The sequence below is a fragment of the Varanus komodoensis genome, unplaced genomic scaffold, assembly GCF_004798865.1.
Source record: "Varanus komodoensis strain SLA01 unplaced genomic scaffold, ASM479886v1 scaffold72, whole genome shotgun sequence".
Lineage (NCBI taxonomy): Eukaryota > Metazoa > Chordata > Lepidosauria > Squamata > Varanidae > Varanus > Varanus komodoensis.
In genome coordinates this window covers 506,571-520,401 of record NW_025336374.1, presented here as the reverse complement: position 1 = coordinate 520,401, position 13,831 = coordinate 506,571, and the positions used below count along the sequence as shown (strand labels likewise).

The 13,831-nt window shown below is 44.2% G+C and overlaps 1 protein-coding gene across 2 annotated transcripts in view; it reads right to left on the bottom strand.

The window, feature by feature from the left end:
* CHD1L (chromodomain helicase DNA binding protein 1 like) overlaps positions 1 to 13,831 on the bottom strand; it is a 63,839-nt gene that overhangs the window by 30,090 nt on the left and 19,918 nt on the right. For both annotated transcript variants that reach the window (XM_044452437.1, XM_044452438.1), the window contains exons 5-8: positions 13,615 to 13,646; positions 3,583 to 3,664; positions 2,881 to 3,043; positions 170 to 325 (exon numbers count right to left, since the gene is read on the bottom strand). In XM_044452437.1, the coding sequence (XP_044308372.1) occupies positions 170 to 325; positions 2,881 to 3,043; positions 3,583 to 3,664; positions 13,615 to 13,646 (433 nt within the window). The remainder of the gene's footprint in view (positions 1 to 169; positions 326 to 2,880; positions 3,044 to 3,582; positions 3,665 to 13,614; positions 13,647 to 13,831) is intronic.

Below are 13,831 nucleotides of genomic sequence, written 5' to 3'. Positions count from 1 at the left end.
CTTGTCTGACCCCCAGGTCCAGCTGGCTCTGCTCATGTATTCTCCAACACATCATCTGACTGAATTTTCCATTTCTTGTTTAATTCCCCCCATTATCCCAGACACAACCATTTCTGAATCCATGTTTAAAAGAAAAACTGATTCTAGAATCTTTCACTGGTCTGTTTACCTAAGTCTTTCATCAAAATAGCCTTGTAAAATTTTCTTTGCAGTGCTGACATTCCGTGGTAGAGAACAACCTCCATTTTCTTTGGGAGTTCTGCTATGACTTCCTCCTTCACTCTCCTGAGCAAGAAAGGCTGTAACAGCTTATGCAGTTCTTTGGCTGAATAAGAGAAACAGAAATGCAGTGCAAAGTTTTACATACAAGCAGAGAGAAGACCCATTCTCTTAGATCTTCCAGAAGTGCACTGTGTTGTATTGCACTATCTACAGAGAGACTGCACCAGCAATATACGGAATGCTGTTTCCTGAAATGTCATACTCAAAATACAAGAGCGCGTGCATGAGCCAGTGGGAGCAACATTCTAAGGATCACAATCCCCCTTCTTGAAACTGTATAGCCATCATCTTACTGCCTTGTTTCAAAAGAGAATGGAACAATATAAATGGCTACCTGCGCTCTTCTCTAAATATTATCATAGAACTAGTTTTAATAGTAATCAGCATAGACTGTGGTCAGGTACTACAAAAGAGCTGTTCTCTGAATTTGGAATCACTTCTGTAGTGGTGCTTCTCCTTCATTTCTGATTGCAGTGGAAGGAGAAGGTGGGGGGTAAAACCTTTGTCTGCTGGCTGAAGCAAGGACCCCAAGGCCTCCCAGTACCAGCCTGACCCAATGCTGCGTCTGCAAAGAGCTGCGCCACCAGGAAGAAGCCTTCAGGCTTGCTCCACACCCTCTGCACATTATCTGCATGCTCACCTGCCCCCCTCTTCCCCAGTCTTCTCCAGGCTGAAAAGACCCAGTTCCCTCAGTCTTGCCTCATACGGTTTTCCCTGCACTCCAGCCACCATCCTTGTGGCCCTATGCTGCACTGACCCTAACCTGGCTATAATCCAAATAAGATGGAGGTTCTATTGGTGGGTGGCTCAGCTTTCCAAGTGAGTGATTTTTGCCCTGTTCTGGATGGGGTTGCACTCCCCCCACCCCAGGGAAAGGGTACATAGTTTGGGAGTGCTCCTTGACCCAGAGTTATCCTTGATGTTCCAGGTGACTGCTGTTGCAAGAAGCATTTTCCACCAGCTTTGGCTGGCCCATCAATTACATCCTTAAGTGGATGAGCAGAACCTAGCAACAGTGATCCATGCTCTGGTAACCTCCTGATAGGACTATTGTAATGCACTCTATTGTGGAGCTGCCCTTGTAGATTGTCAGGATACTTCAAGTTGGTCCAGAACAGAGCGACCAAGCTTTTGATGGAGACTAGTAGATATGCTCATATAACACCAGTCTTGTATCATCTGTGCTGGTTACCAATTGAAGTCCAGGTCCAATTTAAGGTGCTAACGATGACGTATAAAGCCCTCAATGGTTTAGGGCCTGGGTATCTGAAGAAGCATCTCCTTCTGTATACACCTGTCCATCTCCTAAGAGCTTTGTCTGAGGTCTTTCTTCAGGAGTCCTCTTTGAAGGCGATCAGAAGAGTGGCTATCCAGAGAAGGGCCTTTTCTGCAGTAGCACCCCAGTTCTGGAATCTGCTCCCCAGAGAGGTGCCAACACTATTCATTTCAGTGCTAATAAAACCCTTTTTATTTTCCCTATATTTTAAGGATTAATTGTGGTTTTCAATGTTGGTTTTATTAGATATTTATATTCTATTTTTTGTACTACCACCATATTATATTGTATCACCATCCTGAGACTTTTGCATAGGATGGGATAGAAATGTCCCAAATAAATAAATAATAAATAAATCTCCTAACTCAGGAGAGTTCAGTTAAACAGCCAAAAATGAGCTGAAACATCACTTTCAGAGAATGCTTCCTGTAGCAGACATGAAAGCATGGACATGAAAGCACGCAGGCCTTATGTCACCCGAACACACATTTTCAGGAACCCTAGCCAAAGAGAGATTCTCAGACGTATGTAAATAGGCAACCGTACCCAGTATGATTACTGTTGTGGTAGCAGTGCAGACCTGTAAGTGCTGTGTGGCTTATCTGAGAGGCACTTATTGACTAGCACCCATAATTTTACTAAGGGATCCAACCAACTATTCTTCCCACACAAATACACCAAACTTAGCCCCATGTTGCATTTTTTAAAATAATGCTTTAAAACAGAACTAAAGAGGTTTTGTGCTTCCCCACTGCAGATTGCAGTATCACAAGTTTTTGCACTGCTCATGGACTGATGAACCCCTAATTCCAGCCACTCATACCAAGTTAAAAACAAGAGAGACTGATCCCGTATAACATTATTGGAAAGGAAAAGAAAAGGAATATAGCCAGTATGGTTAGTGCTGGACTGGAACTCAGGAGACCTGGGTCCTAGTCCCCACTAGGCCATGAAGCTGCCTGGGTGACTTTAGGCTACTTACTGACTCTCAGCCTAACCCACACCACAGGGTTGGTTGCAATTATGAAAGTAAAGTGGAGAAGAGCCACTTTAACAGCCACTTTGGTTCTTGCAAGAGGAAGAAAGGCAGGATATAAATTCAATGGAATAATAAAAGATAATAATGATAACATGGCTATATAGACACAAAGACATGATTCCTTACATTACAGCAGACTAAAAGCTTTATGAACATCTAATGGAATGTTGTGCCTCACATAATTTTTTTACACAGCAGTTTAGAAACAGAAACAAAAAGACACCTTAGTCTCAACTGCCGGTATTTTGCATGAAATAAAAGAAATCCCAATGTTTTTACTTGCCTGTTTTGCTTTCCTTTTCAATTCCATGGTAATATTCAATAAATTCTTCTACTAGCTCGCTGGGAAATGTAACTGGTTCAATAAATGCAAGCATAGCATATAACTCTTGGAGGCTATTTTGAATGGGAGTACCTGTCAGCAGGAGGCGAAAATCTGTTGAAAACTGAAAGATCCAGAATAATATAGTTGAGACTTCACTGGAAGGCAGTTTTTTCATAGCCATTCATTATCTTCAGAACTGTTTTTACCAAGCTAGTGGGGATAAGACAGAGGGAGGGGAGCTGAGGGCAAGGGAAAGCATAGTTTGGTCACTCCTAAAAGTACCCTGCTTGCCCTTACAGCATGATCAGTGAAGACAACAAACAGGTTCATCCAAAGCTATGAAATCTCTTTCCCAGAAAAGTTGTAAAACTTAGTTCTGCCCAAAGGGACTGTTTACTAGTGTTAAAAAGGGCATTTAGTTTTAATTATGACTTATTTTGTCCCAGGTGTACATTTGCTAATTATTTTCTTTAAGCTGCTATTACGGTATATTGTTATCTGGTTTCACTCCAAAAGGCAAGACAATTGCTGAACACAAAACAAAACACTTACATGAGTAAAGGACCTGTGAAAGATAACCCATCTGAGTTCCAGACAGAAATTTAAAGACAAGAGCTGTATAATGAGAAAGAAGGAACGAACAAGAAATCAACCATTTACCTCCAGGAGTGTTTTATGAAGCAATGAATCCTGATTCTTCAGTCTGTGAGCTTCATCCACAACAAGGCAAGCCCAATGAAAACTGAAACAAAACAAAAAAGGAGAGATCACAGCTATCAAAACACAAGATTATTTACCCAGAGAGATTACATCTTAAGCACAAAGGTTTCCTTTCCTTGCTCCCAGGTGATGATGGCCACCACATGCCTCCCTCTTTTTTTGGGGTTGTGCTGCTGCTCTTTCTATGTCTCCCAGCAGTCAACAGCTGCTGCTAATCTTCACTCTCTTCTTTGCCCTCCCCACCACTAAATAATACAAATAGGTAAAACACAAAAGGTGAAATTGGGGAGGGGTGGGGACACTGGCCTGCTGATAGTTAGAATGAAAACAATGGTTTTCCCATCTCATGAAAACTTATGCAGTGAGATTGATTTGCTCAGTAATTCCACAATGTGAGCCCATCAGTTTTATATGCAGATTACATTGTTCTATGATTGTACGTTTCGACAGATGAGGCTTAGCAGAGCCAGAATAACCATAAATGTTTCTAAATGAGAATACAGTAAAACCTTGGATTGTGAGTAACTTGGTCTGCGAGTGTTTTGCAAGACGAGCAAAAAGTTTTTCTAAATTTTAACTTGATAAACGAGCAATGTCTTGCAGTACGAGTATTACGCGTGCTTTGCCTGCCGAGCGTCACGTCACAACTGAGCGCCGGTTCTTCTCTCACTGTGGGTGTGAGCACAGCATCGTCTCCACTCCCACAGAGTGCCTGCGAGCAAGCCCATCTCCCCCCTCAGCATGCCCACGATCGTGCCCGCCTCCCCTCCCAAGCGCGCCTGCTTCAAATTTTTGTGATTAAAAAAAAAAAGTTACAGAACAGATTAACCTTATTTACATTGAACCTTATGGGGAAATTTGCTTTGATATACAAGTGCTTTGGATTGCAAGCATGTTACCGGAATGAATTATGCTCGCAATCCATTGTATTTATTGGCAATATCTTAAACAATAGAAAGCACTGTCATTAGATGGGCAGTGAGGAAACTATCCAAAACACATAGCAATGCAATGTAATGCAATCCCTAATGCAATGAAATTACTCCATAGTAAGTGGTTTAAGAAACAAGTACAGTCCTACTGACAAGACATGCAATAATTTTTGTGTATGGTCATAATTTTCTCCTGCAAAATTGGATTTTGATTCTCTAGTTAGAACCCAAGAGGATTTATTTATTTATTTATGACATTTGCGTGCCATCCTTTGCAAAAGCCTCAGAATGGCTTACATGAATAAAATTCTACAGTAGATAACAATATATAAATAGGATAAAACATTTCACAATATACCCTCTTAATTAATAAAAGTAATAAAAATAAAATGCAACTGTATATACATTAGCAATATTAATAAAACAATATTAGTTGTTAAAATGGAGATTAAATAAAAAGGTCTTTACCTGGTGCCAAAAGGAATAGAGGGTTCCATAGTCTGGGTGCCACCACAGAGAAGGCCCTCCTCCGTGTGAATACCCTCCGTACCTCCCTCAAAGAGGGTTCCCGGAGCAAGGCCTCCCCTGCCGATCTTAAGGGGCATGAGGGGATATAGGGGAAGAGACATTCCCTCAGGTATCCAGGACCCAAGCCGTTTAGCACTTTATAGGTAAGTACCAGCACCTTGAATTGGGCCCGGACTTCAACTGGGAGCCAGTAAAGCTGGTAGAGGACTGGCGTTATATGAGAATACTGGCCAGACCCCGTCAGCAGCCTGGCAGCTCTATTATGCACTAATTGAAGTATCCAGACTGTTTTCAAGGGCAGCCCCCCATAGAGCATGTTACAATAATCCAACCAGGAAGTTACCAGGGCATGGGTCACTGTTGCTAGGCAGTGCTTGTCCAGGTAAAGACGCAGCTGTTGGACCAGCTGAAGCTGTAGGAAGGTGCTCCTCACCACCGCTGTCACCTGGGCCTCCAGGGACAGTTCTGGGTCAAGAAGCATTCCTAAGCTGTGGACCCTGTCCTTTACAAGGAGTGCAACCCGAACCACCTACCAAAAGGTCCTCCATCTTATCTGGATTGAGTCTCAGTTTGTTGGCCCTCATCCAGCCCATTACCTCAGTCAGGCACCAGTTAAGGACAGCCACTGCCTCACCTGGAATAGATGTAAATGAGAGGTAGCGCTGGGTGTCATCAGCATGCTGATGACTCTGCAGCCCAAACCTCCTGATGACCTCTCCCAGCGGTTTCATGTAGATGTTAAAGAGCATGGGGGACAAAACAGAGCCCTGCGGTACTCCATGGCAAAGCTGCCATGGCGCAGAGCTAAGGTCCCCCAGCACCACCTTCTGGAATAAACTGGTCAAACAGGAGTGGAACCACTGCCATGCAGTGCCTCCAACCCCCAAGCTGGCCAGCCTATCCAGAAGGATACCATGGTCGATCGTATTAAAAGCCGCTGAGAGATCCAGGAGAACCAACAAGGACACACTCCCCCGTCCCTCTTCCTGCACAGGTCATCATACGGGGCGATCAAGGCAGATACAATACCATAACTGGGTCTGAAACCAGACTGAAATGGGTCCAGATAATCCGTTTCATCCAAAATTGCTTGGATTTGCCCCGCCACCACCTGTTCCAACATCTTGCCCAAAAATGGAGTGTTGGCCACCGGTCTGTAATTGGCAGCCACCTCTGGGTTCAGGGACGCCTTCTTCAGGACAGGTCTTATGACTGCCTCCTTCAAAGGGGCAGGGACCCGGCCCTCCCTCAGTGAGGCGTTGATGACCTCCTTTACCCAAGTACCAATCCCATGGCTGGCTTTCGTAAGTAGAGTAACTGTCTATTCTAATTGTTTATCACTGTTTATCACTTGTCAAAAGTGATAAAGAAAAATTATGAACTAGAGAAAAAGTATAATGTAGAGCTACAACTTAATACCATAAAGGTTAATGGACAGTTTGTTGATTAAAGTAGCATACAAGTTTCCATATGCATTTTAGGAAGCATTTATTAGTATTCTATTGGAAAGAATACATCTTTATAAAGAATACATGTTTTAAATCATCACATGTAAATTGGATGATTTGGACTGGATGATTTTCAGGGTCCCTTCCAATTTGATGATGATTTCTATGAATGGGGTTTGGACAGGAGATAGTCTCAATAGTTTGGCATGGCAAGTCATCTCCTGTCAGGCAAATTAGATGTCATGCAAATTAAATCTTTATTTGATATACTCTACCTTTCTACCAAAAAATGTACTCAAGATGGCATAACACAATTTAGAATATGATAAAACACATTCAAATGCATTCAAAACAACAATTATAAAATAAAGCATCGCTCAACCCACAGACCCACTTACAGAACAAATCCCTTCTTGAATAAAACAGTCTTTGCTTAAAATTAGAAAGAAATCAAAGAGAAATCAAAGAACCCTGCCTCATATGGGAGGGAGTTCCATAGCTTGGTGACAGCCATAGAAAAGACCCTTTTGGGCAAGATGTTGGAACAGGTGGTGGCGGGGCAAATCCAAGCAATTTTGGATGAAACGGATTATCTGGACCCATTTCAGTCTGGTTTCAGACCCGGTTATGGTTTTGTATCTGCCTTGGTCGCCCCGTATGATGACCTGTGCAGGGAGAGGGACGGGGGAGTGTGTCCTTGTTGGTTCTCCTGGATCTCTCAGCGGCTTTCAATACCATCAGCCATGATATCCTTCTGGATAGGCTGGCCAGCTTGGGGGTTGGAGGCACTGCATGGTAGTGGTTCCACTCCTGTTTGACCAGTTTATTACAGAAGGTGGTGCTGGGGGACCTTAGCTCTGCACCTTGGCTGTATCCTGAGCACCTACATCTATTAGTTCTGATGGGCTTAGAGGTACAAAACTCTACAGAGATATGGCCTATTCCTTGAGAATGAGTCCAGTTAAAATCCTTACTTTTTCAGACTTTTGTGATAGGGCGGATAAAAAAGTATTTAATAAATAAATGCATAACAAATAAATATGCATACAACTGGGACATAAATCACTACAGTAAATCAATACTGTGATTGTACAAGATAGAAAGCAAGGAAAAATAAAGAGCCACATAGCTAGCACAATTTGCTTAGAAGCGGCAAATAATAAGAAAAACCACGTCATGATCATACAAATCTGGTTCCTGACTCCTAGCTGAGCCAATCAGAAGAGGATGCTCCAGCTGGTTCAGGAACCATTGGATACAAGCAACCAAGCTTCCAGAGACTGAGCGATCAGAATGAGCAAACAGGGAAGGCTAACAGGAGTTTGTTGATGGAGGTGTAGTGGAAGATGAGACAGAGGCATAGGCAAAGGGTTGAGATGCCTGGGATAGCTCAGCAACCATCTTTTCCAAGTAGACCATGTGCTGCTGAGAGCTGCAACTGAAGGGGTTTCTGGGACCATGAGCTACACTTCCTGAAAGATGGACCGGACTGCTGGCAAGGGATGGGTTGCACCTTACAAGGACTGGGAAGAATGTGTTTGGCCACAGCATAAAGTAGTTTATCAGGAAAGCTTTCAACTGAATCCTACAGGGGAGGGAAAGGTGCATCTGGATGTAATAACAGACAAAGGTTTATGTACTGCAACAGAGACAGCAGCTCTAACAGTGCCCAATAATAGTCTTCCAAAAATGCAGAAAGAAAGCTAGCATACAAAGCATGTGGTCTTCAGTGTCTATATATTAATGCCGGGGGTATGGGAAACAAACAGCATGAACTTGAACTCTTAATACAGGAGGGGGACTATGGCCTGATAGGTATAACTGAAACTTGGTGGGATGACTCCGAAGACTGGAATTCAAAATTGAAGGATATAGAAGAACAGAAGGAACACAAAGGGTAGTAGAGTTACAATGTCTGTTAAGGATACATATCTCAGCATCAGAGCTCAGTTCATTCCATGTTTTAGCCTTCCTGCAAAAATCAGGGAGGAGCTGATAGATGGGGTGCAGATTAGGGGAGCTCTGGATGCGAGTGATCACTCCATCCTTTGCTTTGAGATCAGGGGAATAGGGACGAGCAGCAGGTCAAGCACTAGAAGCTGGGACTTCAAGAGGGTGAACTTTGGTCAACTAAGGGACAGACTGGGGAAAGTCTCCTGGGAGAGGGTACTGGAAGGCAAGGGAGTTGAGGAGGGATGGATGACTCTCAAAAGGGAGGTCTTGGGGGCACAAGCCTTGGCAATACCCTCTAGATAGTAAAGCGAGGAGGCAAAGGAGAGTGCTAGCTTGGATGTGAAAGGAGGTGGTTAGAGGGATTAGACGCAGGAGGAACCCCCGTAGGAAATGGGTACTGGGGCAAATAGACAAAAGGGTATACCAGGAGGAGAAGGTCCGTTGCAGAAGGATTCTTCGCAAGGCTAAGGCTGATTATGAGCCAAGACTTGCAAAGAATATTGGGAGCAACAAAAAGGGCTTCTATCAGCAGGTAAATAGCAAGAGGAAGGGGAGACAGGCAGTGCGACCGCTTAATAAGGAGAAAGGGGGTTCAGCGACTGATGTGAGGGAACAGGCACAGATGCTAAATGACAATTTTGTGGGGGAGATCTACATGGGGGATCAGAGGAGGCCAGGGACTTAGAGGCACAGATTAGAGTCACCCCCTTAGAAGTCGAGGAGCTCCTCAGGGCCCTGGACATTACAAAGGTGCCGGGCACTGACAGGTTACACCTGAGAGTACTTTGGGAGTTGGTGGGGGTCCTCTTGCACCTGCTGGTCTCCATTTTTGACGACTTGTGGAGAATGGGTGAGGTTCCAGAGGACTGGAGGGTGGTGTCAGTGGTCCCAATTTTCAAAAGGGGTATTAGAGGGGACATGGGAAATTACAGGACAGTTAGCCATACTTCCATTGTAGGAAAGACAATGGAAAGGCTCATAATAGTGAGAGATCTAGTAACCCTAGATAGGGAAGGGAGGTTGGCGGCCACGCAACATGGTTTCCACAAAAACAGGTCCTGCCAAACAAACCTTGTGGAATTCTATGTCAAGGTTTCAGAGTGGCAAGATGGAGGGGATGCAGTGGATGTGGTTTACCTGGATTGCAGAAAGGCCTTTGACAAAGTGCCCCATGACATCTTGGTTGAGAAACTGAGGAATTTTGGGATAGACCAATACACTGTCTGATGGATTAGGGCAGGGGTGTCCAAACTTTTTGCAAGGAGGGCCAGATTTGGTGAGGTGAAAATGTGTGGGGGCCGACCATTCAGTCCGACATTCTTTGAACCATTAACATTAAATGCAAATGAACTATTTTATGAAAGACTAAACAAATAACTTAACTGCACTAATGTGAAGGGTGATACTGAGATCTCGACTGCATTATATAGGCCAGGTCTGGCTCAAAAACAGTGGTTTTGATGCGCAAGATGTCACACAGGTGAAAGTCACTTAGTCTCGTCCTCACGCGGTTCTTGTTAATGTTCATAACTGAGAATGTCTTCTCGCACAAGTATGTTGAACCAAACAAGCACAGCATATTCTTAGCAAATGTTCAAATCTCTTGGAACCTGTCTTTATCCAGCTGGCGGTAAAAGGTGACAAGAGGGAGCTGTTGGTGCCGACTGCGACACTCGGCATCACACTGCAGCTCAATGATCTCCTTTTCAATAGCTGCAAAATCCCGAAAGCGCTGTTGAAACTCCTCAGCCAGAGATGAGATGTCTGCTTCATACCTCCTTATTTGCGCACTCATATTGTTCTGTGGAAAACTGGTCATTATTTCCTGCAGCGATGGGAAATGTGCGGTATTGGGCTGCGTTTGTGACAGGTGCCTTTGGAAAAGTAGCAGCTTGGTCCCAAAGGCTTTGATATGTGAATACAGTTGGCTTACCAGTGGATTTTGCCCCTGAAGGCTTGTGTTCAGCATGTTCAGATGTCGTGTTATGTCAACTAAAAATCCAAAATCAGCCAGCCAAACAGGATCAGATAGCTCTGGCATCGGTTGTCCCTTTTTTGCCAAGAATTGTCCGATTTCCTCCCTAAGAGAGTAGAAGCGCTGTAGTGCAGACCCCCGACTGAGCCATCTTGCCTCGTTGTGATACACAACATCTCCGTATTCAGCCTGGATGTCGAGTAGAAACTGTTGAAACTGGCGGTGGCACAGGGCTTTGGAGCAAATATAATTAATAGCCTTCATCACCGGTATCATAACATGATCATATTTCAGATGTTTGGCACAGAGAACTTGTTGGTGAATAATACAGTGGAGTTTTATAGCTTTGCCTCCTTCTTCGCTGACTTTGTTACAGACTAGGGTTGATAATCCACTTCACTCGCCAGCCATGGCAGGTGCGCCATCCATAATAATCCCAGTGACTTTATTCCACGGTAATTTCATGTCATCTATGGCGGAACAAACAGAAACAAATAAATTTGTTCCTCTTGTTTGGTCCTTAAGGCTCTGGAGGTCAAGTAGCTCTTCACTCACGTTCATGTCATTGTCCACTCCTCTCAAAAAAATCAATAACTGAGCGGTGTCAGATGCATCCGTGCTTTCGTTGCAGGCTAACGGAAAAAAGTCAAACTCCACTCCTTTTGCCTCTAACTGTCTCTTATTATCAGATGAAACATCTTCAATTCTCCGTACCACAGTGTTACGAGCCAGGCAAACATTGGCAAACTCTTGCTTCTTCTCAGGACAAATTTTCTCCACCATTTTCACCATGCAGTCTTTAATAAATTCACCCTCAGTAAAAGGTTTGCAGTGCTTGGCAATCAGCGTTGCCACCTCGTAGCTCGCCTTTGTGGCATTTTCATTTGACTCACAGGCTGTTATGAAAAAGCGCTGCTGTGCCGTTAAAGCAGCTTCTAGTTCCTTCAGTTTTTTGCCACGTTTGTTCCCAGTTAGCTTGTTGTAGATAGCATGTTTTGTCTGGTAGTGCCTCTTGATATTGAATTCCATGAAAACAGCCACAGTCTCTTGGCAAATTAGGCAGACACAGTTGTTTCGTATTTCAGTGAAAAAATACTCCAATTTCCACTTGTCCTGGAAGCAGTGGCCCTCGCTGTCAACTTTCCTTTTTTTAGTTACAGTCACCATTTTAGAAATGGGCACACAAGCCTTGTGTCACAAGGGTCACGCGGCGAGAGTGCTGACTCAGGTCTACTGCCATCTTCTGGTGAAATATACCCACCAGCCTTGAAGGAGCAGGAGGCAGCAAGGGACAGCTGCGGGAACCGCTGTGCGGTGAAGGGAAAAACGCCGGCCGGCAGGGATAAGTGACAGGCTGAGCCGGTGGGGAGAAGAGGCTGCAGGCTGCTCGAAATTTGAAAATGGGCCGCAACTGGCCCCCGGGCTGGACTTTGGACATGCCTGAATTAGGGCATGGCTGACTGACCAAAAACAGAGTGTAACCATTAGTGGGGAATCATCAGGATGGAAGCCAGTGACAAGCGAGGTCCCCCAGGGCCCTCTCCTGGGACTGATCCTGTTCATTCTTTTCATCAATGACCTGAAAGAAGGGGTGACCAGTCTGCTGATAAAATTCGCTGATGATACTAAAACAGGGGCAGTGGCCACAACCGAAGAGCAGGTACTCCAGGTCCAGAAGGATCTGGACAGATTATGGAAGTGAGCAGGGGACTACAGGAGGGGGTTCAATGTGGATAAGTTTAATGTGCATGGTGTTTAATGCAGATAAATGCAAGGTCTTGCACTTGGAGCATAGGAATGGGTGCCACAGGTAGTGGTTAGGGGACAAGTAGCTGGAGAGCAGCACTTATTTATTATTATTTTATTTTATTTAGAAGGCTTCTATGCTTGTGAAAGGGATCTTGGGGTGCTGGTTGACTGCAGGCTAAACATGACCCAGCAGTGTGACATGGCAGTCAAGAGGGAGAACACCACCCTAGCATAGCCAGAAGCATGTCTTCTAGATCGAGAGAGGTATTACTACCACTCTATACAACTCTGGTGCACCCACAACTGGAGTATTGTGTTCAGTTTTGGGCTCCACATTACAGGAAGGATATAGCCAGGTTGGAGTCAGTCCAGCGTAATGCCACAAGGATGGTGGCTGGATTACAGGGAAATCCATATGAGGCGAGACTTAGGGAACTGGGTCTTTTCAGTCTGGAGAAGAGGAAACTCCGAGGGGATCTGTTGGCGACATATGGGTATGTCACATGGAGGTGGGTAGAGACCTGTTCTCCCCTGCAGAGAAGGGCAGGATGTGCTCCAGCAGAGCCAAGCTCAAGGAACCAAGGTTCAATTTAGATGCCAGGAAGTACTTCCTGACAGTTAGGACCTCGAGGGTATGGAATGGGCTTCCATGGGAGGAGGTTGAGGCCCCATCGGAGAGGGTGTTCAAGGATAGGCTAAACATGCACATGGTAGGCATGTCATGAGCTGAGCCAGGGGTCGGACTAGATGGCCCAGGAAACCCCTTCTGACTTGCTCAGTTTCTATAGCATAAATTAAATAGAGGAAACCAACTTAGCAACTCTAAACAAAACCAAGTGTAATTTCAGATTGCTGCTATTAAATATTGTCCTCTTCTGCCTGTGGGAGACATTGAAAGAACAAAAACATGCTCTTTATTTAATCCCTCTTGTAGTCACCTCTCCTATGATTGCTCCAGTGGCCCCAAAGATTGGCATCTTGGGTGAAACACTGAAAGCACAGCTGTGCTAGATATCCAAATTTTTCACATCATTCAAAGGTGGACTTGTGAGTAGGCCCCTCCAAAGTGCATGTCTGTTCAGGGAGGGGAAATTAAGTCTCAGAACATTAAAAGGATAAGCAATCTCACCAACCAATTAACACTTCAGCCTTCAAATTAAAAGTTTATGAAAAGATCCCTGTTCCATTCCAGAAGTGCTGATGGATTCAAATATGTACACCACTTAATTCTATCTGCCAGCAGTTAGCCAAAAGGAGAAAGCACACAGGGCCAAATTAAAAGCACACAGGCTTCAGCGAATGGGGCGGCATAGAAATTTGCTAAATAAATAAATGAATGAATGAATAAAAACATAACATGGGAAGTGCCAAAAGCTTGTGTTCTCACCGTTTCAGAAATGCTGCATCTCTTAGACATACCTGAAATCAAATGGAAGAAATGTGTTACTCATATACTTAATTATACTATAACAGTAGGGGCCCACATGTTGGTTGTAGCTAGAAAGGAGTGCTGTCTTGTATGGAACATTACTCTGGTTGAACAAACCATATTCGCAACCATTTTCACTAGACATATTTTAAACTATGATCTCTGGTTCCTAAGT